The sequence below is a fragment of the Bos grunniens genome, chromosome 2 (genome assembly GCF_055505025.1).
Source record: "Bos grunniens cultivar Pamir isolate PY7600 chromosome 2, Bosgru_T2T1.0, whole genome shotgun sequence".
Taxonomy (NCBI): domain Eukaryota; kingdom Metazoa; phylum Chordata; class Mammalia; order Artiodactyla; family Bovidae; genus Bos; species Bos grunniens.
Window position 1 is genome coordinate 19,617,111 of NC_141166.1, and position 26,451 is coordinate 19,643,561.

The following is a 26,451-nucleotide window of genomic DNA, read 5'->3' on the forward strand; positions in this document are numbered from 1 at the left end:
GGTTTATAGTACATATATTTAACTTACCACAGATCAGATCAGTCGCTCAGTCGTGTCTGACTCTTTGCGACCCCATGAATCGCAGCACACCAGGCCTCCCTGTCCATCACCAACTCCCGGAGTTCACCCAGACTCACGTCCATCGAGTCAGTGATGCCATCCAACCATCTCATCCTCTGTTGTCCCCTGCTCCTCCTGCCCCCAATCCCTCCCAGCATCAGGGTCTTTTCCAGTGAATCAACTCTTCGCATGAGGTGGCCAAAGTACTGGAGTTTCAGCTTTAGCATCATTCCTTCCAAAGAAATCCCAGGGCTGATCTCCTTCAGAATGGACTGGTTGGATCTCCTTGCAGTCCAAGGGACTCTCAAGAGTCTTCTCCAACACCAAAGTTCAAAAGCATCAATTCTTCGGTGCTCAGCCTTCTTCACAGTCCAACTCTCACATCCATACATGACCACAGGAAAAACCATAGCCTTGACTAGACGGGCCTTTGTTGGCAAAGTAATGTCTCTGCTTTTGAATATGCTATCTAGGTTGGTCATAACTTTCCCTCCAAGGAGTAAGTGTCTTTTAATTTCATGGCTGCAGTCACCATCTGTAGTGATTTTGGAGCCCAGAAAAATAAACTGTTTCCACTGTTTCCCCATCTATTTCCCATGAAGTGATGGGACCAGATGCCATGATCTTCGTTTTCTGAATGTTGAACTTTAAGCCAACTTTTTCACTCTCCTCTTTCACTTTCATCAAGAGGCTTTTGAGTTCCTCTTCACTTTCTGCCATAAGGGTGGTGTCATCTGCATATCTGAGGTTATTGATATTTCTCCCGGCAATCTTGATTCCAGCTTGTGTTTCTTCCAGTCCAGCGTTTCTCATGATGTACACTGCATATAAGTTAAACAAACAGGGTGACAATATACAGCCTTGACGAACTCCTTTTCCTATTTGGAAACAGTCTGTTGTTCCATGTCCAGTTCTAACTGTTGCTTCCTGACCTGCATACAAGTTTCTCAAGAGGCAGATCAGGTGGTCTGGTATTCCCATCTCTCGAATAATTTTCCACAGTTTATTGTGATCCACACAGTCAAAGGCTTTGGCATAGTCAATAAAGCAGAAATAGATGTTTTTCTGGAACTCTCTTGCTTTTTCTATGATCCAGTGGATGTTTGCAATTTGATCTCTGGTTCCTCTGCCTTTTCTAAAACCAGCTTGAACATCTGGAAGTTCACGGTTCACATATTGCTGAATCCTGGCTTGGAGACACACACTAGTGTGTGAGATGAGTGCAATTGTGGGGTAGTTTGAGCATTCTTTGGCATTGCCTTTCTTTGGGATTGGAATGAAAACTGACCTTTTCCAGTCCTGTGGCCACTGCTGAGTTTTCCAAATTTGCTGGCATATTGAGTGCAGCACTTTCACAGCATCATCGTTCAGGATTTGGAATAGCTCAACTGGAATTCCTTCACCTCCACTAGCTTTGTTCCTAGTGATGCTTTCTAAGGCTCACTTGACTTCACATTCCAGGATGTCTGGCTCTAGGTCAGTGATCACACCATTGTGATTATCTGGGTCGTGAAGATCTTTTTTGTACAGTTCTTCTGTGTATTCTTGCCATCTCTTCTTAATATCTTCTGCTTCTGTTAGGTCCATACCATTTCTGTCCTTTATCGAGCTCATCTTTGCATGAAATGTTCCTTGGGTATCTCTGATTTTCTTGAAGAGATCTCTAGTCTTCCCCATTTGGTTGTTTTCCTCTATTTCTTTGCATTGATCGCTGAAGAAGGCTTTCTTATCTCTTCTTGCTATTCTTTGGAACTCTGCATTCAGATGCTTATATCTTTCCTTTTCTCCTTTGCTTTTCGCTTCTCTTCTTTTCACAGCTATTCATAAGGCCTCCCCAGACAGCCATTTTGCTTTTTTGCATTTCTTTTCTATGGGAATGGTCTTGATCCCTGTCTCCTGTACAGTGTCACAAACCTCATTCCATAGCTCATCAGGCACTCTATCTATCAGATCTAGGCCCTTAAATCTATTTCTCACTTCCACTGTATAATCATAAGGGATTTGATTTAGGTCATACCTGAATGGTCTAGTGGTTTTCCCTACTTTCTTCAATTTAAGTCTGAATTTGGCAATAAGGAGTTCATGGTCTGAGCCACAGTCAGCTCCTGCTCTTGTTTTTGCTGACTGAATAGAGCTTCTCCATCTTTGGCTGCAAAGAATATAATCAATCTGATTTCGGTGTTGACCATCTGGTGATGTCCATGTATAGAGTCTTCTCTTGTGTTGTTGGAAGTGGGTGTTTGTTACCTTCAAATGATGTTAAACCATGTCATATATACTGTTGGATCCTTAAAATAGTATACTTCCATTTTTACTTTTTCTGACCTTTGTACTAGTGTGGCAATACATCTTACTGTTATGTATGATGAAATCCCATTCCACATTGCTATTATTTTAAATTAAATTGTTTAAAATATTATATACCTATTATATAATATAATGGATATATATAACAAATATGTTTATAATATTACATATTTAATTAAATTATCAATTATCTTTGAATGAATTCTAAATTGTAAGAAAGAAACTTATTTTTCCGTGTAGTTACCCTCTTCTGTGCATTCATTTCCTTTGATCTATAGTTTCATCTTTTCTTTTGCTTAACTTTTTTTAACATTTCTTATAGAAAAGGCTCACTGGCAGTGAATAATTTGGATTTTTTATATCTTTATCTCCGCTTAACTTTTAGAATATTTAATATACAGTTTTAATGTCTTTATCTGATCACTATAACATCCGTGCCATTTTTGGTTTATTTTTATTAATTTATTTGTCTCTATTATGGGTTCTGTTTTCCTGCCTTTTTGTGTACCTGGTGATTTTTGTTTGGATGTTAGACATTTTGAGTTTTACCTTGTTGGTTGCTGGATATTTTTGTTATTTCTATAAATATTTTTAGCTATTTTTCTGGAATTCACTTAAATCACTCCGAAGTACTTTGACTGTTTTGGAGCATCTTTTAAAGATTTACGGTGGAATCAGAGTGGTATTTAGTCTAGTGCTGATTATTTCCTGCCACTGAAATTAGACATTGAGTACTCTACCTGCTGCCCTGTGACTCACACGTTTTTCCATTCATTGGTGGAAACAGACAATATTGCTAACTGTGTGAGCACCAGCTCGTTAATCTCTAGTTCTTTCCAGAGATTTATTTCCTTTCGTTACTTTCCTTTCATATATATTCTGAATAATACTTAACTATTTAAGGGGATGCTCTGCAGATTTCCAAAGTTATCTCTGTGTGAAGATTTTTCCTTTTTTTTTGTCTCCTTGAACTTGCATCTGTGTCAACTTATCAGGGACTCTGCTGGGCTCTGTTTTCCTCCTCCCTGCATGGCAGCCTGCAAACTCCCTAAAGGTAGTAAGCTGGACAATTGTATAATGTATCTCATTTGGTTCACATCTTTCAGGGATCACTGTCCTCCATAGCCAGATATCCAGTGTCTCACAAACTGTTGTTTCATATTTTTTCCTGGTTTATTCGGTTGTTTTTAGTGGCATAGACTATTTGATTCCTGTCACTTGATTGTAAAAGAAGTAAAAATATTGTTCTTTAGCACTTTAATTGAATTTAGTGCACTAACATATTCATACCACCATATTTATGGGAATAACTTAGAGAAGAACAGATTTCTAAATGCTTATTCTTGTGTCATACTTATTATGTGGAATGACCAATTTTTTTTTTAGCTTTTTAAAGTTTTTTTTAATTGAAGGATAGTTGCTTTACAGAATTTTGTGGTTTTCTGTCATACATCAGCAAGAATCATCCATAGGTACACCCATGTCCCCTCCATCCGGGACCTCCCTCCTATTTCTCTCCCCATCCCAGCCTTCTAGATTGTATTTCCATTTTATTCTCTCCATACATCTCACCCTCTTCCTCCTTTTCTCCTCCCTATGTCCATAAGTCTGTTCTCTATGCCTGTTTCTCCATTGCACCTTGAAAATTAATTCATCAGTACAATCTTTCTAGATTTCATGGATTTGCATCAGTATACAATGTTTATATTTCTCTTTCTGACTTACTTCACTCTGTATGATAGGCTCTAGGTTTGTCCACCTCATTAAAACTGACTTAAATGTGTTCCTTTTTATGGCTGAGTAGCCTGATGGGCTGCCGTCTATGGGGTCGCGCAGAGTCAGATACAACTGAAGCAACTTAGCAGCAGCAGCAGTATTACACTGTATGTACCACAGCTTCCTTATCCATTTATCTGTCGATGGACATCTAGGTTGCTGCCATGTTCTAGCTATTGTAAATAGTGCTACAATGAACATTGGGATATATGAGTCTTTTTCAATTTTGATTTCTTCAGGGTATATTCCTGGGAGTGGGCTTGTTGGGTGATATGATGATTTCATTCCTAGCTTTTTAATGAATCTCCTTATCGTCTTCCATAGTGGCTGTATCAATTTACATTCCCACCAGCAATCCTAGACAGTTTTCTTTTCTCCACACCCTCTCCAGCATTTATTGTTTGTAGACTTTTTGATGATGGCCATTCTGACTGGTGTGAGGTGGTATCTCATTGTAATTTTGATTTGCATTTCTGTAATAATGAGCGATGTTGAACATCTTTTCATGTGTTTGTTAGCCATCTGTATGTCTTCTTTGGAGAAATGTCTGTTTAGGTCTTTTTCCCATTTTTTGATTGGGTTGTTTGTTTTTCTGGTATTGAGTTGTGTGAGCTGCTTGAATATTTTGGAAATTAATTCTTTGTCAATTGTTTCATTTGCTATTATTTTCTCCCATCTGAGGGTTTTCTTTTCACCTTGTTTGTAGTTTCCTTTGCTGTGCAAAAGCTTTTAAGTTTGATGAGGTCCCCGTTGTTTATTTTTGTATTTATTTCCATTTTTCTAGCAGGTCGGTCATAGAGGATCTTGCTTTTGAAAGGTTGTTGTTGAATCACACAAAGACACCGGGATTCTTGGCCCCCGGAGGAGAAGAATTCAATCCGGGGCCAGAGACGAGGCTTGATCGCTCAGAGCTTCTGTGTAATAAAGTTTTATTAAAGTATAAAGGAGATAGAGAAAGCTTCTGACATAGGCATCAGAAGGGGGCAGAAAGAGTACCCGCTTGCTAGTGTTAACAATAAAGTTATATATTCCAAAGAATGTCTGGAGGTTGTAAAGACCTCATCAGACCTACTCCCGTAATTTACATTTTAAGATAACAGAATTAGCCAGAAGATTTAATCCAAAGACTGTCCTCAGGCAGGATACATTATTGTTATATAATCCTAAGGAATGTGGAGAAAGGAAAAAAGTTTGTCCTTTCTTCCTCCTTGAGAATTCCAGACCCCTCTCTCCTTGGGGACCCCTAGACTCCCTATCAACCTGCCTAGGAACTGACTCTCTCACTTTGATTTATGTCATTGAGTGTTCTATGTTTTCCTATAAGAGTTTTATAGTTTCTGGTCTTACATTTAGGTCTTCAATCCATTTTGAGTTTGTCTTTGTATATGGCATTAGGAAGTGTTCTAATTTCATTCTTTTGCATGTAGCTATTCAGTTTTCCCAGAACCACTTATTAAGGAGGCTATCTTTGACCATTGTATATTCTTGCTTCCTTTGTCAAAAATAAGGTACCCATAGGTACGTGGATTTATCTCTGGGCTCTCTGTCTTGTTCCATTGGTCTATATTTCTGTTTTTGTACCAGTACCATTCTATCTTGATGACCGTAATTTTAAAGTATAGTCTGAAGTCAGGAAGGTTGATTCCTCCAGCTCCATTCTTCTTTCTTAAAACTGCTTTGGCTATTCAGGGTTTTTTGTGTTTTCATATGAATTGTGAAATTTTTTGTTCTAGTTCTATGAAAAATGCCATTGGCAATTTGATAGGGATTGCATTGAATCTGTAGATTGCATTTGGTAGTATAGTCATTTTCACAATATTGATTCTTCCTACCCAGGAACATGGGATATCTCTCCATCTGTTTATGTCACAGACAGACAGTTTGACTCATTTATTTTATTACTTCTCTCTATCACATACTTACACTCTGTTCAGTATTCCTAATTTAAGTATGTGTGTGTGTGTTAGTCGCTCAGTCATGTCCAACTCTTTGTGACCCCATGGTCTGTACAGCCTGCCAGGCTCTTCTGTCCATGGGATTTTCCAGGCAAGGATACTGGAGTGGGTTGCCATTTCCTTCTCCAGGGGTTCTTTCCAACCCAAGGATCGAACTCAGGTCTCCTGCATTGTTATTGTCTGAGCTACTAGGGAAGAAAGAGTTAATTCAGCTATACTTGAATTTTTTTCTTGAGTGGGTGGAATTTTTGTTCTATGCTCCTAGCATTTGTCATTTTTCCATCAGGATTTGCAAATTCAAATGTCTAGAAGGGTCAAGCAAGTCAAATGTCCTGGAGTAGGAAATGGCAACCCACTCCAGTATTTTTGCCTGGAAAACTCCTTGGACAGAGAAGCCTGGCAGGTTACAGTCCATGGAGTCGCAAAGAGTCGGACACGACTGAGCACACACACACAAGTCAAATGTAGGAGTGAAGTTGGTAAGACATAAATAGTCTCTGGTATTTAGTATAGAAGAGAAAGCTGGTATTGGGGGAAGAGGGGACATGGTGAATTGTAGAGGAAAATGCTTGAGTAAATAAGGGCATTTGCAACAACCAGCTGGAGTTAATTGTTGCCCTGAGGGAATGCAAGTTGCTTTTGTTGATCTTCTGATCTTTTAAGAGAAGCGGAAATGCAAATTTTCATCATATACAGCTCAATTTTTGAATACTATTTCAAATTTTAATCATAAAACAGTGTGTGAATCAAATAAAGCTTATTTATAGGCCAAACATGCCTTTGGGCTGCGAGCTTGCAACCTGTGTTCAACAGTAAATTGTTTAACTGTTTACATATAGAAAAATAGTTTAGAAAATTGCAGAAACTACTTAAGCCAGGGATACAGCACATGTGTATTTGTGTGTATGTATTTCAGATCAATAACAAAGTAAATAAGTGAATACACATACACACACTCCCCTGAGTTAAGTCTTTCACAAGTTTTGGGAACTTTCTGCATACTCTGGAGCATGAAGTTATTTTTATGTTTCTCCCACATAATCTCTTGAGAAAATCTGTGATGTGTAAAAGAAATGCTTCCATAATTAAAAACTGCATGAATAAATATGGGTGTGTGAACATGAGTATTTTCAGTTAGTTTAATAATAGCTATCACTTTAATAGAGACAGACAAATTTATGAATATCTGGATGGAGGCCTTTAAGCTGTAATATTTTTTGAATATGGCAGTCACCAGGAAAATTTGCAGTGAGAAAGTTCATGCCAAATTGATGTATGTCTTTCTTTTCTTAAAATACCAGATTAACACAAATTGCATTACAAATTCTTGAAGTAAAACAATTTTGTGTATGCCTATTATATTTGATGAGATTTTCCAATCCTGCTTTACTTTTAAAAAGCACAAAAAATAATAAAGAAGACCTTTGCACTAAAATGTGTTTAAATGAAAGTTGAATTTAAGTAAAATTATCTTTTATTCACTCATATTATCTCTTAATTATCTAACAAATCATTTGCTGTTTAACTAACAAAATATTTTTCTTACTTTTGTGGGTTTTTTTTTTTGTGTGTGTGAAAGTGCTAGAATATTTAAAAGCAGTAATCTAAGACTATACATTAAAAATAAATAAAAGATTATTCAGTTCAGTTCAGTTCAGTCACTCAGTCGTGTCCGACCCTTTGTGACCCCATGAATCGCAGCATGCCAGGCCTCCCTGTCCATCACCAACTCCCGGAGTTTATGCAAGCTCATGTCCATCGAGTCGGTGATGCCATCCAGCCATCTCATCCTCTGTCGTCCCCTTCTCCTCCTGCCCTCAATCCCTCCCGGTATCAGGGTCTTTTTCAGTGAGTCAATTCTTCGCATGAGGTGGCCAAAGTACTGGAGTTTCAGCTTCAGCATCATTTCTTCCAATGAGCACCCAGGACCGATCTCCTTTAGAATGGACTGGTTGGATCTCCTTGCAGTCCAAGGGACTCTCAAGAGTCTTCTCCAACACCACAGTTCAAAAGCATCAGTTCTTCAGCACTCAGCTTTCTTCACAGTCCAACTCTCACATCCATACATGACCACTGGAAAAACCATAGCCTTGACTAGATGGACCTTTGTTGGCAAAGTAATGTCTTTGCTTTTTAATATGCTATCTAGATTGGTCATAACTTTCCATTAGATTGTATTAAAGGACACAAAAGATTATTTCACTTTTTCCATAATTCATATGTGGGGCCTGGCTACACTTTTTTTTTTTTTGAGACGAGTGGTATACAGTGTAAGGACACTACAAATGAGTTCCAATAATTCTTACAGAACCCTAAAGTATTAAAATGAAATGATGAAATGTGATTATGCGTGGAATGTCAAAGCCCTACTGATTTTTGTATACTTGTACAAATTAACATTTGTTTGGTTTATTGAGTTTTTCCATTAATTCCATTCACCCACTTGTTCCTTGTAGTTCTCTTGAGAACATTTGCAATATTTTTGAAGCTTTATTGGGGAATTACTGAGTCAGTAATTTGCAAGTTAAAACTGACCATTGTAGTCAGCCTTCAAAATGCAAAGATGAACCAGGGATTAAAACTTTTAATGTCTTCCCTCTAATTTGAGTGAAGATAGTATTCCAGTTATCTTAGAAAAATGAAAAAGCAGGATTTGCCTTCCAAATAAGTTTTGTATTTTGGATACAGAATCAATACAAAGGTGAGATACCCTGGATTTGAATTGGTAAAATATGTAAATCCCTGCCTGCTAAACTGCCAGAGATTAATGTCTGAATAGGAGTAGGAAGCGCCAACTGTAAAATTATACAGGGCATGGCGATTACCCCATCTGCATAATGGGGCTTGATTTAGAGGCTCTATTTTAGGATCCCACATAAAGCACCAAATGTAGAAAGCAGAGCTTTGTTGAGTTTGTCCTGGGCAGTGCCCTAATTTTCTAGAACACTGTTCACTTCCCTTCTTTAAGGATGAATAACACATTTTCTTTATGGAACCTTGTGCATCCGTCATGTGGGAACCATAGCTTTTCTGAACTACTCTATTAGATCGCTTTTGTGGTGCCTTTTTATGATGCTACTGGATTATGTTATTTGAGGTTGCATTATCTTTATTACACTTGTTTATCTATGCAAAGAACAAGCGATATCATATTTGACTTATAACAAGCATTTTAAAGTTAAAGAATGAGAAAACTGAGGCCCAGGAGGTACAAGGTCATGCAGTTCTACCAGAGCTAGGGATGGCACATGGGTCTTGTCTACCCAGCAAGAACTGGATATCATTGCATGCACAGTATTTCACTGTCTCTTGATAGTTGGGATTCATGTTATTTTGGCAGCTCAAAGGGCTTTATCTTAGACATGAATAACCTGAGGACTATAATACCTTCTTTGGATTGTTATTGGTGCTTGATCATTAAGGCTCAGTCTATTCAAATAACTAACTGCAAGATTCATTATATTTTAAGAGAGAATGTTGCTATTCATTTATGCAGATTAACATTTATGAAGTCCTTTTTAAATTTTCGTATCTCCTTTTTATTTTTGCAGATGATTTTTTTTTATTAAAAAGTAACTTTTATTGCTGAGACTCTTGAGTTCTGGGGATCAGACGTGTAACTCAAGCTCATTTAAGCATAAAAGGCAGTGTTTTGGTTTACACTATCAGTAAGTCTGTCACTAGATCTGAGTCCAGATGCAGCTGGATCCAGGGGTTCAGCCTTGTCAAGTCTGTGACTCTCCATTTCTGAGTTTTCCTTGTCTCTGTGTGGTATTATCATTCACAGCCTGACCTTGGGAGGAAAGAAGGTCAGCTGCAGCTCTGTACTCTTTACTCCAGTTTAGCAGCCCTACATATCAACCTTCCAGAAGATTCTGTTCAGCCAGTCTTAAGTTTCCTCTTAACGAATGCCTTTGGCCAGGGACATGGGGTACTCAGATAGTCAACCTGTGTTACATATTCTTTCTCAATGTTAGGGGGTGGGGGATTGTGATTGGCAGTCCCATTTCACAAAGCAGCATATAGTTGTGGAGTTTTTCCCAAGGGAGGGGCAGAAGAGTGTTCTTATCAGACGCATCTTTAGCTATCGCATTTCTACAGATGAAAGTTTACAAGATAGACTCAGAATTATATACAAATGTTAATTTTCTGTAAAAGTGGTAGACTCAATGATTCATCATGTAATCCAGATTTTATTTCTCTCTTTACCTTCATCCTTTCACAGTGGACACAAAAGACAATGCCATCAAAGTGAAAAAAAAAAACACTTTAAAAAATAGGAATCATTTTCTCTATTTTACTTTCAAATATTGTCTTAGCCTTTTTCTTTAGCTCTTCTAAGAAACTTCTCATGTAGAATTGTAGTTGTCATTTGATTTAACAGTCTCTACTGATTGTGAAAAACCTTTCAAGAAGAGGCTCTCATTTTATTTCTGTTCCAGCTATGCCTCTCACAGTGCTGGCTGAGTGGGAGTATTAAGTAAAGGTGGATGGTGGAAGTTAAACAACAACATTGTGTTGCATTTGGAATTTGAACTCCATCATTTTTCTATTCACATTTGAAAGTTTCTTCTTCTTATTTATTTATTTTTTTTTAATGTTTATTTCTTCTGCTTGGCTCCCAGGCAAGTAATCAAGGGGGATGTACATGTAACTGTGACTTCCAGTCTCTCTTGTGCCTAGTGATTGAACCATTTGGTTCTGATAGTAGTGACAGTGGGGAAAGAAAGACAGTCTCAGAACTTCTGTGCAGTGTGGTTGTCCAACCCACATAAGAACAGGGCCATTAGTACCATCTTCAGGACCTTCCTGTGTGTCAGAAGTCAAGCTGAGTTGAGCTGCAGCTTCATGTACCTCTCATGGAGTCCCAGCAAAATGGCGGCCGGGGTAGAGTGTCCCCACTTGCTCATTATCCCGTCTTCTGAGCCCCCTCCCTTTACAGTCTTCATCCCATGGCTCCAGTTAGTTGTCCACAGAGGCAAACCAACTTCAGCTGTCACTCTCAGTGATCTATGTTTCTCTTCCCAGACCACCTTGCAACCCCAAATCCATACCTTCTATTGGCTGGGAATTAATTAGGAGCAAAGATGGAAACTTCAGATTAATACAAAGATTTGTGATTTATGCAGTTATCAGGAAGATATCCTTACATTAAAAAAACTGGACATCAATACTCCTTGGGAAAATTGAGTGAAAGCCTCTTTTTCAATTTAAAGTGAAGGCCTTGTTCTGATACAGATTTCAAAACTTCTCCTTCCTTTATATTGAATTGTATGGAAAATGTTTTTGGCAATTTATGTTTAGGTGAATGCACTTGCATATACAGGCTTCCCTGGTGGCTCAGTGGTAAAGAATCTGCCTGCTAATGCAGGAGATGTGGATTTGATCCCGGGGTCAGGAAGATCCCCTGGGGAAGGAAATGGCAACCCACTCCAGTATTCTTGCCTGGGAAATCCCCACAGAGGAGCCTGGTGGGCTACAGTACATGGAGTTGCAAAAAGAGTCGGACGTGGCTTAACAACTAAATAACTATAACAACAACTTGTGTATTTACTTCTTTCAGTCCTGTGTTTATTTCACAGTCCATAACATATTCAGAAATGTCAAGTTGGATGAAGTTGTGAGCTGGTATATTCCATGATCCCTGGTAGAGATCATTATTTTTATATTTGAGCTGTGAATTTTTTTTTTTTTTTTCTTTTTATTGCCTGAGTTACCTTCCACACATACTTGTGGGACATCTGTTAGGTTTCAGTTGATGTTTTAGGTACTTGGGAGACTTCATTAATTAAAACAGTTTCTACTTATATGGTGCTTATATTCTAGTGGATGGTGATAGAATAGTAGTAGATGGTAGTAGTAGTAGTCTAGTAGATGGTAATAAAACACATTTCATAGTAATGATAAGTAGTGATAATAAAACAGGGGAAGGAAATAGTTTTGAGGATTTATGTGTACCAAGCTTAGCTCCATAATCTGTGTGGCCCAATGCAAAATGAAAATCAATGTCCTCCATTCAAAAAGTAGAAAAAAGTGCCATTAAAAGTACTAAAAATAAAGCTTTTTTTCTTTTCTTCCATGAATCTCTCTTTGGAATAATTATGGTGGCTTTTCTTTTTAAAGCTTGCTGTTTAATGGTGTTCTAAGTTTAAAGAAAAATTAACTTTCAAATTATTAACATGAATTTGTCATTCATCATTTACTGGGCTCAAGTAAATGAGAGGATGATGGGTAGGAAATGAGATTAGAGCTGCTTTGGGTTCCTGAAGCATGCGTGGGCTTAAAGGCCAGAGTAAGGACTTAGAATTTTTTGATGAGAATAAGGGAAGACGTGGGGATCTTTTGGCAGAAGGGTGACAGCTGATTAGATTTTAGAAGGATTCCCTTAGGCTGCTGTGTGGCAAGGTTGGAAGTGGCAGGACTAGATTGGAAGCTGCTATAATAGACCAAACAAAGGTGGTGCCTGAACTGTACATATAGAAAAACAATGGTGATTAAATGTGGTTAGATTCTGGGTATATTTCAAAGTTAGTGCCAATAAGAATTGAATGTAGACTAGATGTTTATTTAGAGTCCTGGCCTAGACAGCAGATAAAATGGTCTGTTGAGAAGCAGCTAATTTTCTTAAGTTCTACAGCCAAGGTATGACACAAAGGAAAAAGGCAGACACAACAAAAGTCAAGTATGTGTGTTTTTCATTGGTTCTTTTTCATTATCTCTAGACTTTCCTTCAAATAGCTCCTATAACATCTTCACTTTTTTAGCTGATTTTAGCATAGATTACACATCTAGAATCTCATCCATACATATCACTTTGGAAGAACCTCTGAGAACAAAGTTCTGGCAAGGCTGCCACTGCCCCATATTTCCATGGCATAGGAGAGTGGGTATTGGCTGTCTCCCATAGTTTCATTTTGGTAGTATCCTGACAGATTTTTCCTTCCATTGTACTCAAACCTTTTGGCCTGCCCTAGTAAAAATGGAATTAATAAAATAAAGTTTGCTCCTGAGTTTGCTGTGCAGTGGCACCTTGTACAATTCCAAATGATTTCACTCTGTTTGGCCTTTTTGTTTTTTCCTGCTTTTCAGCACTTTCAGACCATGCTGAAGTCTAAGTTGAATGTCCTAACACTGAAAAAGGAACCTCTGCCAGCAGTCATCTTCCACGAGCCAGAGGCCATCGAGCTGTGCACGACCACGCCCCTGATGAAGACCAGGACTCAGAGTGGCTGCAAGGTAGGGGGCTCATGGCCAGCAGGGAACCTGTTGGTGGGACAGACAACAGGATGCATAGCCTTAAGGCACTTGTTTCATAGTGATAACTTTTGTAAAGAGTGAAGATGTCAGACGACTACCGGAATAAGCTCACTGAGTGATGGTAGTATGAATTTATACCCCGCTTTATGTTTCTTGGTGATATAACACTCTTCATCGTATGGTGGTACACACTAAAGACATGAGTTATACCACGTGTGAATGAAATAGTAATTGCCCCATATTTTCTGTAGCCCTATGGAATGTTGGGTTTGACAAGAAAAATTATGTCCTTAAAGATAATTCCTCCCTTTGTATTTACAATCTGAATAAGATGTCTTAAAGACCAAAGAACAAAACAAGTTTCTCAATAGTTGTACTCTCTGAATCCTTTGGGGGTAAATTTACATTTTCGTTTTGCTGTAGCTCTTAAAATTTATTCTAGTATTCATGCCTCAGAATCCATTTAAAAAGTGTTTTTCATTTATGTAAACCATAATGCTGACTTGGAAAGAGAACTAGAAACGAAATACATAATTTTGGTAAGTTTTTGGCTTCTTTCTCACATAGTATTCTTTTTTACATGTGTTGATGAATATAGTCATCGCCTTAGAGGTAACAAAGAAAATATGTCTCATGCATATTTTGTCATCAGGAATTTGTTTTGAGTCCTGAAAGTAAATTAAGGGGCAGGGAAATGCATGTTTGCTTGTGGATTTCTTTTATAACCTCGTAGTACACTCTTTCCCTTATTGCTTTCTGGGTTAGGGAAGCAAAGATCCATTGATCTTTCTCACCAGAATATTCCATCCCCTCCCCAGTGCTTGCATAGTTGTGGTCAGATTGGAGCAAGCCTGAGTGATGGTATTTGCACAAAACCTCACACATGTCCATTCATCGCACAAATACTCTGGGTGTGCTCAGTGACTGCCTGGCAATGGAGATAGTGAGAACCAGAGCCCCTACCCAACCCCAGCATCTTTATGCGGCTTAACTGTTCCTTAGAGGAGGAGAGAGGGAAAAGTACAGACGAACAAAACATTGACTCATGAGAATGTCAGTCTGTGAAGAACTTGTGGAAGTATCTGTTAGAGGGAGAAGGAGAGCGAATTCCCTGATCTTGTGCATTTTAGACAGAAAAGAACGGACTGGTGAATGTGGGAAGGTGACAGAGTTATGGTTTGTAGTGGAGTCCAGTGGGGGTCCAGGCATAGGGAGCTTTGATACTATGGCAAGGAGTTTAGATTTGGTTTTAATTTCTAGAGAGAAGTAGCAGAGAGACTCAGGCAAACGAGTTAAATGACTCCATTTGGGAAAAAATAAATTTAAACGATAACTCTGCTAAGGTGAGCATCTAGCTTCTCAAAAGCAGTGGCCAGTGGCCCTGCTTCAGCAGGGGAGAGAACTGCCTTTGGTCCCCTTGTATGCAGTGCTTTTGGTGAATTGATGATGTGAAGGAATTTTAAAACTACTCATTAAATTGTGAAGTGATAAGAAATCAAATTAGGTTATATTTCCTTTAGAGATTTCCTGAAGTCTTTTTGAATTCTGTTCCTGTTGGGGACAGTGGTCCCTCAAAAGCATGAGGAAATCAGTAGGAACAAGTATAAGGAGGAGTTTGGTAAAGTCTGCAGGGCATGTTTAAATGGAAGGGAAAATGCAGCTACAGAATAAAAAGACCTAACAATGCAGTCCCAGAAACAAAAGAGGGGTGTGTGTGTGTGTGTGTGTGTGTGTGTGTGTGTGTGTGGTGGCGGGAGGGAGAAGGAGAAATATTTGCTAGGATAATATAACATTTCTAATAAGAAATATAGAATTCCAGATTCACGGAGTAATTTTTCTTTCTATGCATTCTTTAGATCATGTTCATTTATTTTACTTCTAGAGGGATGTTGAAAAAGACATAGAAGGAATTGAGAAGAGCATGTCAAAGAGAGTGAGACTTGCCCAGGCATTGGTCTGTGGGGCTGTTTAGACAAAGAGCAGTCAGCCGTGATTTCAGCTGGATGCAGGGAAGAACTTACACATTCAAGGTGAAAACCACGTTCCACCGGGCTATAAAAAATTTATGACCTCTCCAGCCCTAGAAATCTTGAAGAGGAGATTCCAGGTGCAGATAATCATAATCCTAGAATCGGGCATCTGGGCCAACACCTCTTGAGGTACTTTCCAGCTTTTTTATTCTGTTTCAAGGATGAAAACCTCTAATGTATCCTTCTGTAGACTGCGCACTTGAATCCACTTTACATATTTAAATTTTAGCTGCAAATATACTGGAGTCTCAGCCTTTCATTCTCAGGGACAATGTCACCTTTGTGTTCAGAGTCATAGTCTTTGGTTCCAAAACAACGAAACAAAGTTAGATTTTTGAGCCTTGAAATTTTGATTTAAAATCTTCAGATCTCCCCTATTTATTTTATTTTATTTTTATTTTTCAGATCATCCCCAGGAACAAACTGTAGTGTTTCCTCTCTAATTCTTGCGACTAACTTAGCTCCCAAAATGCCAGCTGCAGAAGGATCTCCCTCCCGGGCTCCAGCCTGCCAGGCATAATGAGCACAATGTAGCCAGGGCCCAGCTGCAGAGTCCGGACCCTCCTTCCTCCACACAGTGCTGGTTCTTTTTGCCTTACAGCTCTCAAGTTGTGCCTGCATAACTTTAGGTTTGGGGAGGAAAAGAAGCAGGAGGAAGCAAAGGAAAGGGGAGTTGCAGAGGGATTCTGGTGAGCGAGGTCAAGGCCCTGGCTCTTCTCAGATTTCCCATTCCCTCTGATCTGTATTCTCCGTGGGTCCTTGGCGGGATGACCCTGCCAGGCTATTCATGTTGCGGGCAGCTGGGTCTTTGTGTATTCTCCTCCCTTGCTGCCACTTTTTTTTTTCTTTTTGGAGTGAAGTTATTTAACTGTACGATCCACTGCATACCATTAGGATGCTTATTGGAGCTGTTCCGAGTGTCAGATGCTTGTGTCTGATTTTGCAGCGGAGACAATGGCTTATCTTGCCTGCCTTTGCCTGTCTAAACAGGGGGATCCTAGATGGCTTTGGCTTGTCAGCAAACATTTATTAAATAATAGTCATTGGAAACCTACTGTGTGCATGGAATTGTGGAGAAAGGAGTCAAAGTATGTGTTGTGAGTGAGTAGGTGGCTCAGGGGTAAAGAATCCACCTGCCAATCTGTCTTCCTGATCCCTGGGTCCAGGAAGATTCCCTGGAGGAGGGAATTTCAACCCACTCCATCATTCTTGCCTGGAAAATCCCATGGACAGAGGAGCCTGGCGGACTACAGTCCATGGGGTTGCAAAGAGTCAGGCATGACTGAATGACTAAGCACTCACACACACATTTAAATTATTAAATTGCACAAAGCAATTTATAGTCAAGCAGAAGGAATAAGATGAATGCCCGAATAAATTGCGAGTGCTTCCAGTACTTATGAGTATGTCAGAAACCCCTGGATGGTAGATTTCTGAACCATCTTTCCGAAGAGTTTGATTTGGGCACTCAGCTTACTGGTGGGGAGCAGGAGCCTGCACTTTAGAATAGACCGTGTAATTTACATGAAAGTGGTGATTGGACGTGCTTTGAGCTTGAAGACCTGAACCACAGAGAAGGATGTGATTACAGCAACTAAGTGAATGGAGATGCAGTGGGGAGGTGGAAGAGGTGGGGAAATGGGAGCAGTTTAGCACATCTAATAACATTTATCTTTTATTTAAAATGTTTTATAAACTATGTGATTGGTGGTCATTTCTAAGAAAGGAAAGAGCATGGAAGAGAAATACCAAGAGAAGATATATTGGGAAAGATGCAAGAAGGAAAAGCAGGAAAATTAGAAGTTATTTACATAGGGCTCCTGTTTGGGTCTGGATCTGTCTGCCTTTGGGTTTCCCAGGTGGCTCAGTGGATAAAGAATCCACATGCAAGGCAGGAGACTTAGGAGACGTGTGTTCGATCCCTGGGTTGGGAAGATCCCTTGGAGGAGGTCATGGCAACCCACTCCAGTATTCTTGCCTGGAGAATCCCATGGACAGAGGAGCCTGGTGGGCAACAGCCCATAGGGTAGCAAAGAGTCAGCCATCACTGAAGTGACTGAGCATGAATGCACTGTCTGCCTTTGTTCTGGATTTACCTGGTTATCTTATTCTATACCCCCTCAGCATCTCAGGAAGGAGCCAAGGTCCTGAGCTAGGTCTTGAGAGATGGTCTCCCTAGGGGATGCTCTTCTTGGCCACATGTGGCCTTTGGGAGTTGCTAGTGAACAGAGCTGGTTGAGCATGTGTTTCTTTCCACTCCCTCCCTTTCCATCCCCTGTTGTTAACGCTGAGGGCACCCTTGACTTCATTCTGCAGCTTGGTAGCTGTCCAGCTGCCCCATCCCTTTATTCTTCACCGTAGGCCCTGCCAACATCTCACCTGGGTCTGCTCTCCAGGTGGTGCTTTGTTTTCCAAATCTTGCCACCTCCTGAATGAGGCACTTGGCCTGACATCTTCTCAATTATGAGAGCAGAAACAAACTAGTCTCCAGGAAGGAATTAGTGATTCATAAACTATGACTGTTTTTACTTTACCCTCTGAGATTTCTGTGTTCTGGAGTGTCAATGGTAGTCCCTTGGCTCTAAGAAAGAATGTGATTGATTTATAGTTTCATGGGACAGGGAGGAGAGTTTCTGAACTGAGGGCTTGGCAGGAAGTCCTCAACTTCCTCAACTCCTACCATTTTGTGCACTTGTGAAATGGCCAGTTTGAGAAGTGGACTCGAGCTGTCCTGCTTATCTTATGCTGTGCTGTGCTGTGCTTAGGTGCTCAGTTGTGTCCAACTCTTTGTGACCCCGTGGGCTGTAGCCTGCCAGGCTCCTCTCCTAACTTGAGTTTAAATATATTTAAAATTAGCATTATAATGTATCTACTTTCTACACATATTTTGTATTTATTGGATCAGTTATGTATTTCATTAGAAATATAGTCATATTTTCTCACTTTACACATTAACAGAAGGGAAAAACATTGATTATATTATTATCTTCATCAAATGCATGTTGTAGCCTTATTTTGGTATAGGTAATTTTGGACATGGGAACCTAAATATGTCAATTATACAGACTTTCTTTCTGCAAAATAAGTTTCTGATTGAGATACGAAGGTAGAATACAAATAAAATAAAGAATAGAGATATAGGAAGTGAGAATCGGGCTGTTGGTCTTCATGGGTTTTTTCCCTCCATATTCAGAGTGGATGATATCTAAGTCTGATTTATTTTCTCTTCATTCTTTCTCATAGTTCCCTGTAAGCAAATCAAAGCTCAGTTACTTCTGCTTGTCTCTCCAAATGGAGAAAGGTAAAAGTTGATAGGAGGTTATAGTTTGTTGGTTTTCCTGTGATTTTTACTTTTGTTGATTTGTAAATTTTCTGACTTTCTCCTTCCCTCCCTCCCTTCTCCCCTCCACCCTTCCTTCCTTCCTTATTTTCTTCTCTCATTTCTTCCTTCATCCATAAGAATATATTGCACACCCTCAGGATGTTCTGTGTATTCATAGGGACACAAAGATAAACAATGGTATTAGAAGCTTCATGCTAAAATAACAGGAAATGTAATCCGAATTGACTTGATTCATTGACATTGATTTGCTTTGGAATCTGCAAGTTCCAGAAGAAAGGAAGAAGGCAGGAGATGCTAGAGAGGGAACAAAAGTGTCCTCTGCAAAAAGTTACCCAGGGTTAATGACCTGCAAGGAGGTACAGATACTCTGCAGGAGGGGTGGCGGCGGTTGATGATAAAGGCCGAGTCCGCAGGTTGCCGACTAAAGGCTGCTTTTTCCTCCATGTTATAGCCCGTTTTATTTCCTTGGTTTCTAATGGAGGATGTTTCTTTGTAGATAGGATGAGCCTCAGTAAGAGTACAGGCTACTCTCTTGGGCTTCTCTCGCCAGCAGTCATAAATGGCCATCAGCTGCCACGTGGTTGGCCTTCTGCACTGAGAGGCTTTCATCTTGCTGGTGGGGAGGGTGTTTTCATTCACTGGAGAAACTCTGCATCCCCCTTTTTAGTCCGGGTTTCTAATTTTGGCAGCCCATTAGTCAAGGTTAGACAAGAGAAAGAGAGTCAGGATTTCAAAAGTGATCATGGGTCCAAGCTTCTGGAATTTGGGGTTTCTGTGGGATCACAAGTGGCAACACCCAAAGGGTGCTATATTAAGTGGGTGTGGAGCTCCGTGGGTGCCCTGAGGGCGTCGTTAGGGAGAATGGGGATGGGAGAAGATGAAGGAGTGAGACAGGCATGCGGAAGTACAAACTTACACACATCATCACGCTTGGTTTTTTTTTTTTTTTGACTGAAGAGAGTATTTATTCCATGACTTTTCTTTGGCAGAATCTGATATGGTGTTCCTGTCTTTATGCACACACTCTTTAGGACTTAAACCCACTATTTCAGACCTCTCAGCATGCAATGTGCAGGAGAGGGTCTCATGTTGAATTTATTGCATCAAAGACACTACCAGTTATACCACCAAAAAAGAAAAATGCTGCCACTAATCAGTGTATGATGCCATTGGCACTAATACATGTTTATCTTTCGGGTTTTTAAAACAGGAAAAGCAACAGCTACCTTAGACTGGATTAAATATATAAGCACCAGGAACAATAATAACACATTGTGCATGACTGGGTGGACCCAGCACTGTTCTGAGTGCTTTTCATGATTAACACGTTTCATCTTCACAAGTATCCAATGAGTAGGGACTGTTGTATAATCACACAGTTTAAGGATGCAGGAGAGAAAGAAGAATCACTGGGAAAGGAGCGCCAGGAACACAAGAGGATACTCTCCTCCCCACCGGGCACCGACTCCTCTTCAGCCTTTTCCTCACTTCATCCTGCACATACCTCCCAGGCACTCTGCTTCTCACCTTGTTCAGCTCTCAGATACATCAGAAAGAAAAATGGATATAGCTCTGGTAACAGCTGAAGCCCCTGTATGTTGTTTTAGGGTTGGTCTCTTTACATATGTTCAAGATACAGGCTACTTATGCTGTGATACTTAGTATGGAGGGATATTTCATTTATGGTTTTAATGTACACTTTTTGACCACAAGTCCCAACTTATGACTTTGAATTCTGTACTTTGGTCTTCCCAGTGACAACTGTGGTGACTTTAACAAAGTTCTCTATCCTTCATGAGCTCACTTTTGTTATACAGTGACTAAAATCTTTTCAGGCTGGAAAGTACCTTTGCTTGCGCTAATGAAAGTGTTGAGGATATAGATTCTCGTTCTGCATGAATGCCTGTTGAGTAGAATGGCAGACTTCTTTATGAGGTTCTTCTTTCCCATGATTGATTTGTCCCATTAAGGGCTTCTCTGGGGATCCTTATACCTTCAAACTATTTATTTCCTGCTGCCTCCCACACTGAGAGCTGTGGCTGAAAATGACCATTTTACTCTAGGGAACCAGATTTGACATTGCAGCTTAACCTTTGTTTAATGTCAAAGATGGTATCTTCCTATATTTCTGAATTTGTAATGTTGCTGCCTGCTTTACTTCTTGCCTTTAAAAACTCTTGGGAAATCAGCAAAGATGTATTAGTGAAAAATGGGAAAATAATCTACATTGAAAGAAATTATAATATTTTTGCTCTACAATACTATGTAAAACATGTGGCTATTAAAAAATATACAAGCAACTCCTACAGCTCAACTCTAGAAAAATAAATGACCCAATCAAAAAATGGGCCAAAGATCTAAATAGACATTTCTCCAAAGAAGACATACAGATGGCTAACAAACACATGAAAAGATGCTCAACATCACTCATTATCAGAGAAATGCAAATCAAAACCACTATGAGATACCATTTCACACCAGTCAGAATGGCTGCGATCCAAAAGTCTACAAATAATAAATGCTGGAGAGGGTGTGGAGAAAAGGGAACCCTCTTACACTGTTGGTGGGAATGCAAACTAGTACAGCCACTATGGAGAACAGTGTGGAGATTCCTTAAAAAACTGGAAATAGAACTGCCTTATGATCCAGCAATCCCACTGCTGGGCATACACACTGAGGAAACCAGAAGGGAAAGAGACACGTGTACCCCAATGTTCATCGCAGCACTGTTTATAATAGCCAGGACATGGAAGCAACCTAGATGTCCATCATCAGATGAATGGATAAGAAAGCAGTGGTACATATACACAATGGAGTATTACTCAGCCATTAAAAAGAATACATTTGAATCAGTTCTAATGAGGTGGATGAAACTGGAGCCTATTATACAGAGTGAAGTAAGCCAGAAGGACAAACACCAATACAGTATACTAACGCATATATATGGAATTTAGAAAGATGGTAACGATAACCCTGTATATGAGACAGCAAAAGAGATACTGATGTATAGCACAGGCTTATGGACTCTGTGGGAGAGGGAGAGGGTGGGAAGATTTGGGAGAATGGCATTGAAACATGTGAAATGTCATGTATGAAACGAGATGCCAGTCCAGGTTCAATGCACGATGCTGGATGCTTGGGGCTGGTGCACTGGGACGACCCAGAGGGATGGTATGGGGAGGGAGGAGGGAGGAGGGTTCAGGATGGGGAACACATGTATAATTTTTTTAAATTAAAATTGAAAAAAAGAAAAAAAAAATTTTTTGTAGAAATTGTCCTGGTGAGAATAATGCTCATAATGTATTAAATGAATTTAAAAGGTTGAAAATTGTTTTTAGATCCTATTTTAGTAAAATAAAGTAAAAATAAAATAATTATATTCAAATATTCATAATAGAAGGATCACACTAAAATATGAACAGAAATGATCCCTGGATAGTCAGATTATAGGTAAAACTTTTGATTTTCTTATTTTTTGCATTTTATAAATTTTCAGTGTTCAATAAATATTGCTTTTGTTATTGGTTTTTAAGTGTAGTTATTAAATTAAATTAATGATTATTTTAACAATTTAAATTGTTAATTTATTTAATTAAACAATTAAATAAAAGTAATTAATTGGGTGAGAAGGTCACCTGGAAAATTATCTTTAAGCAACTCCATTCTCCTTGGAGCATTTGGAAAAGAGTTCCCTCTAGTCACCAACTTAGACATTAGTTTCTTTTCTTTGCCCAAGTCAGAATTTCCTTAGCTTCAGGGTAAGTGACATATTTCCATCTAACGTGTAAATTCTCCAGTGGCAGACTAGTCTGGTGTGTTTGGCATAATAATTATAAGTCCTACTCATATGCATTTGCAAGGATGGAGTGCTTGGTTTCCTCAGAGCTGCTGGGTAGCAGTCTTAGTACCTGAAACTGCAGAAATTTATTCTTCACAGTTCTGGAGGTCAGAAGTTCACAATCAGCATCACTGGGGAGAAACCACTGTGTTAGCAATTCCATGCTCCCTCTGGAGGCTCTCTGGGAAAATCCACTCCTTGCCTCTCCCAATTTATGATGGCAACAGGCATTCCTTGGCTTGTGGCCACATCACTCCAGTCTCTGCCTGCATGGCAACACTGCCTTCTCCTCTTCTGCCTGTATCAAATCTTCCTCTACCTTATAAAGACATATGTGGTCAGAAGTAAAACCCACAAGACCATTCAGGATCACCCCCCCCCCCCCCGCCCCTGCATTTCAAGATTCTTAATGTATTCAAATCTGTAGACTCTTTTTCCTTTTAAAGTAACATTTATAGGTTCTAGAGATGAGGACCTAAATATCTTTGTGTGTGCTCACTCAGTCATGTTTGAATCTTTGTGGCCACTTGGACTGTAGCCCACCGGGCTCCTCTGTGGAATTTTCCAGGGAAGAATACAGGAGTGGGTTGTCATTTCCTACTCTAGGGGATCTTCCCAACCCAGATATCAAACCCATGTCTCTTGCCTCTCCTGCATTGGCAGGTGGATTCTTCACCACTAGCACCACTATAGATTTATAGATTCCTCCCTTATAAATGGGGAATTTTAGAAGTGTAAGAACTTACAGGCAAACATGCAATGCTCAAAGTTATAAGTTGTTTAGGTTAACTTTATTCTCTGTTGGGCCTAAGAAGACTCTTTCATTGAAATTCAGAAAGCTAGTTAAAAAATAGAGAGATGAAGAGAGTTACTCCTATATTGGGCCACATTTCTTTGATGATTTTACTTCCTTAATCAATATTTCTGAAAAAGAAGAGATGTCTTAACATTTAAATGAAATAAGATTTTTTACAGAAACTTGTGAGCATTTGTAATTTGTTATGGTTCAGTGTTGTGAGTATGTTAAACATTGTTTGTTTAAAAAAAAAAAGTCCATGATTCTGCCACAGGGAGTGAGAACACTGTTTTCCCTCCACTCCCAACAAAGCTTTAAGGATAATTTTGAAAATGATTCAGAAGCTATCATCAGTATAATGTGTGTGTCTGAGAGAAGTATCTTGTTATGAAGTTATTTTTTCCCTCATGGTTTCCTCATTAGATGGTTTGTCTTTAAAACAATTTGTTGGTTTAGTTCTGAAAATTTAGCTTAATCATTATGTGAATATAGGGTTCATTTAATCAGAAAACATTTTAATTATTCTCCATGTTTCCTTGGATTAATTCTGTGGATAAAATATAGTTCCTCTGTGGTAGACTTCATCTGTTAAGGCAAAATACAGAAGCACCACACAGAAAACCAATTAAGTTGACAAAAACTCATTAATAATATGCTTTATGGTTTCTTTCCTGCAGAGTTGTAGTACTTATTAGAGATGGTTGCAAGGTTATGATAATTTCAAAAGTAAAATCTACTTTATACAAATATAATGCTCAAGTATAAGTAGTTAATGTTTAAAATATGTTCTCATCGTTATATATATTTATATACATTTATATACATTTTCCCCCTAGTGTTTTATTCACCTTTTACATTCGAGGTGTCTCTAATGAGGAAATGAAATGTTACAGCAATAGTCAGCCTGATACTCTAGGATTAGTTTAATTGTTTGTTAAATGGAAAATGAGCATTAAATAAGGAAGCGTTAGACTATATAGGGCTTCCCTGGTGGCTCAGTGGTAAAGAATCTACTTACGATGCAGCAGATTTGAGTTTGATCCCTGGGTCGGGGATATGCCCTGGAGAAGGAAATGGCTCCCCACTCCAGTCTTCTTGTCTAGGAAATCCCCTGGACAGAGGAGCCTGATGGGCTACAGTCCATGGGGTCGCAAGAGTTAGACACGACTTAGTGACCTAACTACCACCCAGACTATATAGACTGTGAATATAATCTCATAAAGCCTGAAATTTCTTTGTTAGTGATTTTTTTTGCCTTAAATTAAAAATTTTTATCAAAGCATTATCTATATAGATAAAACCTTAGATAACGATGAAAATGGAACATAAAATATTTTTAATTGACTTCTTTATCCTTCCCTCGCACCCTAGTCCTGCTTAAAGGAAAATGATAATTATTTCAGCGCTTTGTTCTTTTTTTTACCTTCATATTTTACATACTATGTTTTCACCCATTTTAGATATCTTCTGTCTGTTCAGGAAGGTAAAATTCTAGGCTCTAATAACCCTGCCAACTTTCCTTCCTCCATCTTCCTAATATAATTACTCCTGAAATTTTAGTTTATTCAAATAGGTGCGTAATAACTAAAACACCCATCATTATACCCTGATTGTATTTAATACATTAAAAAAAATCTTATATTGAAGTACAGTTGTGTTAGTTTCAAATGTAAAGCAAAGTGATTCAGTTATACATATACATCTATTCATTTTTGCTCATTTTTCTTTGAATTAAACATTTACAAGTTTAGAGTTAGCATAGTTCAATATGGGCTTCCCAAGTGGCCCAGTGGTAAAGAATCCACCTGCCAATGCAGGAGACACAGGAGTAGTGGGTTTGATCCCTGGGTCAGTGGAGGAGGAAATGGTAACCGTCTGCAGTATTCTTGTCTGAGAAATCCCATGGACAGAGGAGTCTGGCGGACTACAGGCTATGGGGTCGCACAGAGTAGAACGCAACTGAGCAACTGAGTATACACACATAATTTGATATACATTTATACCTAATTTTCGCTAAATGCTGTGTCAGATTTGGCATATACTTATCAATATGTTACTCAACTAGTAATTATAGAGGTTCTGTAAATCTTTTTAATCTTCTCCTAGGAGTCTCACCCAGAGTCCTTTGTCTTACATCAGACTAGACTATTTGTTTCTGGGCAGTCTTCTTGCTATAAATCTGGGACTTCTCTCTTCTGTGGCAGATACTCTTCTGTTTTCTCCCCTGCTTTTAAGAAATGATACCTTTGCTTTTCTAGAGCACATACTAAGAAATAAAAATTGTGTGCCTTGTATGTCTGAAATTTTTTTTATTCCGCCCTCACCTTTTGGAAAATTTGACTGGATATAGAAAAATAAATTAGAAATAATTTTAGATTTAGATTGTGAATGCACTGTCCATTTATTCTGCTGTCTTCTGTGTCTTGGTGTAAAATGTCCACCCCCCAAATCATTTAATTGGAAGGTGGTGGGTCTTTACAATTTGGAGACTCCTATTTCTTTTCAATTTGGAGACTCTTTTACTTAAGTAAAATTTCTATTTCCTCTCTTAGTTTTAGAACCATTTGAGAAATAAGAAATAATATAGGTAGATTAGATGAAAATATCAGTTTTATAAAACTTGCTTGGAAGGATGGAGTTTGGATATATAGGTTCACTGGGTTTTCTAAAGTTTTTAAATCTTGCTGGAACCTCTGGTATCTTATTCTATTCTCCCCCATTCATTTTGTTCTTATGACTTAAAATGTTGATTATGATCAATTTAGTGTAGTTTGGAAATGACATAAATATTCAACGCCTATCCCACCATCTTTATCTCGAAATCCTCTCTGAATTGTTAAACCCTCTCTAAATTGCTAAGTTTCACTGTTTAAACTTTTCTTATTTTCTATTTTTATCTAAAATAGAAAGGGTGATTCTTAGCTTACTTTTAGGTTTAAAGAGGTATTTATAAAGTACTTTGAACTTTTCCAAAGAGCAGGGCTGTATAAATAAAGTAGCATTGTTATTCAAATAGAGCTCCCCTTGATTTGAATGAAAAGGTCAATGAACTACAGACAAAATGGTGGCAAATGAGGAAAAGATGTTAA

At 38.8% G+C, this 26,451-nt stretch overlaps 1 protein-coding gene across 4 annotated transcripts in view; it reads left to right on the forward strand.

The window, feature by feature from the left end:
- The window catches only part of PID1 (phosphotyrosine interaction domain containing 1), a 265,880-nt gene that overhangs the window by 108,685 nt on the left and 130,744 nt on the right, over positions 1–26,451 (forward strand). For 3 of the 4 annotated variants that reach the window (XR_015141163.1, XM_086337478.1, XM_086337489.1), the window contains exon 2: positions 13,188–13,334. The exons of the other annotated variant lie outside the window; for it this stretch is intronic. Coding sequence is in view for 2 of the 3 variants with exons in the window: in XM_086337478.1 (XP_086193604.1) it covers positions 13,188–13,334 (147 nt within the window). In the remaining variant the exon portion in view is untranslated. The remainder of the gene's footprint in view (positions 1–13,187; positions 13,335–26,451) is intronic. 4 annotated transcript variants of the gene reach the window in all.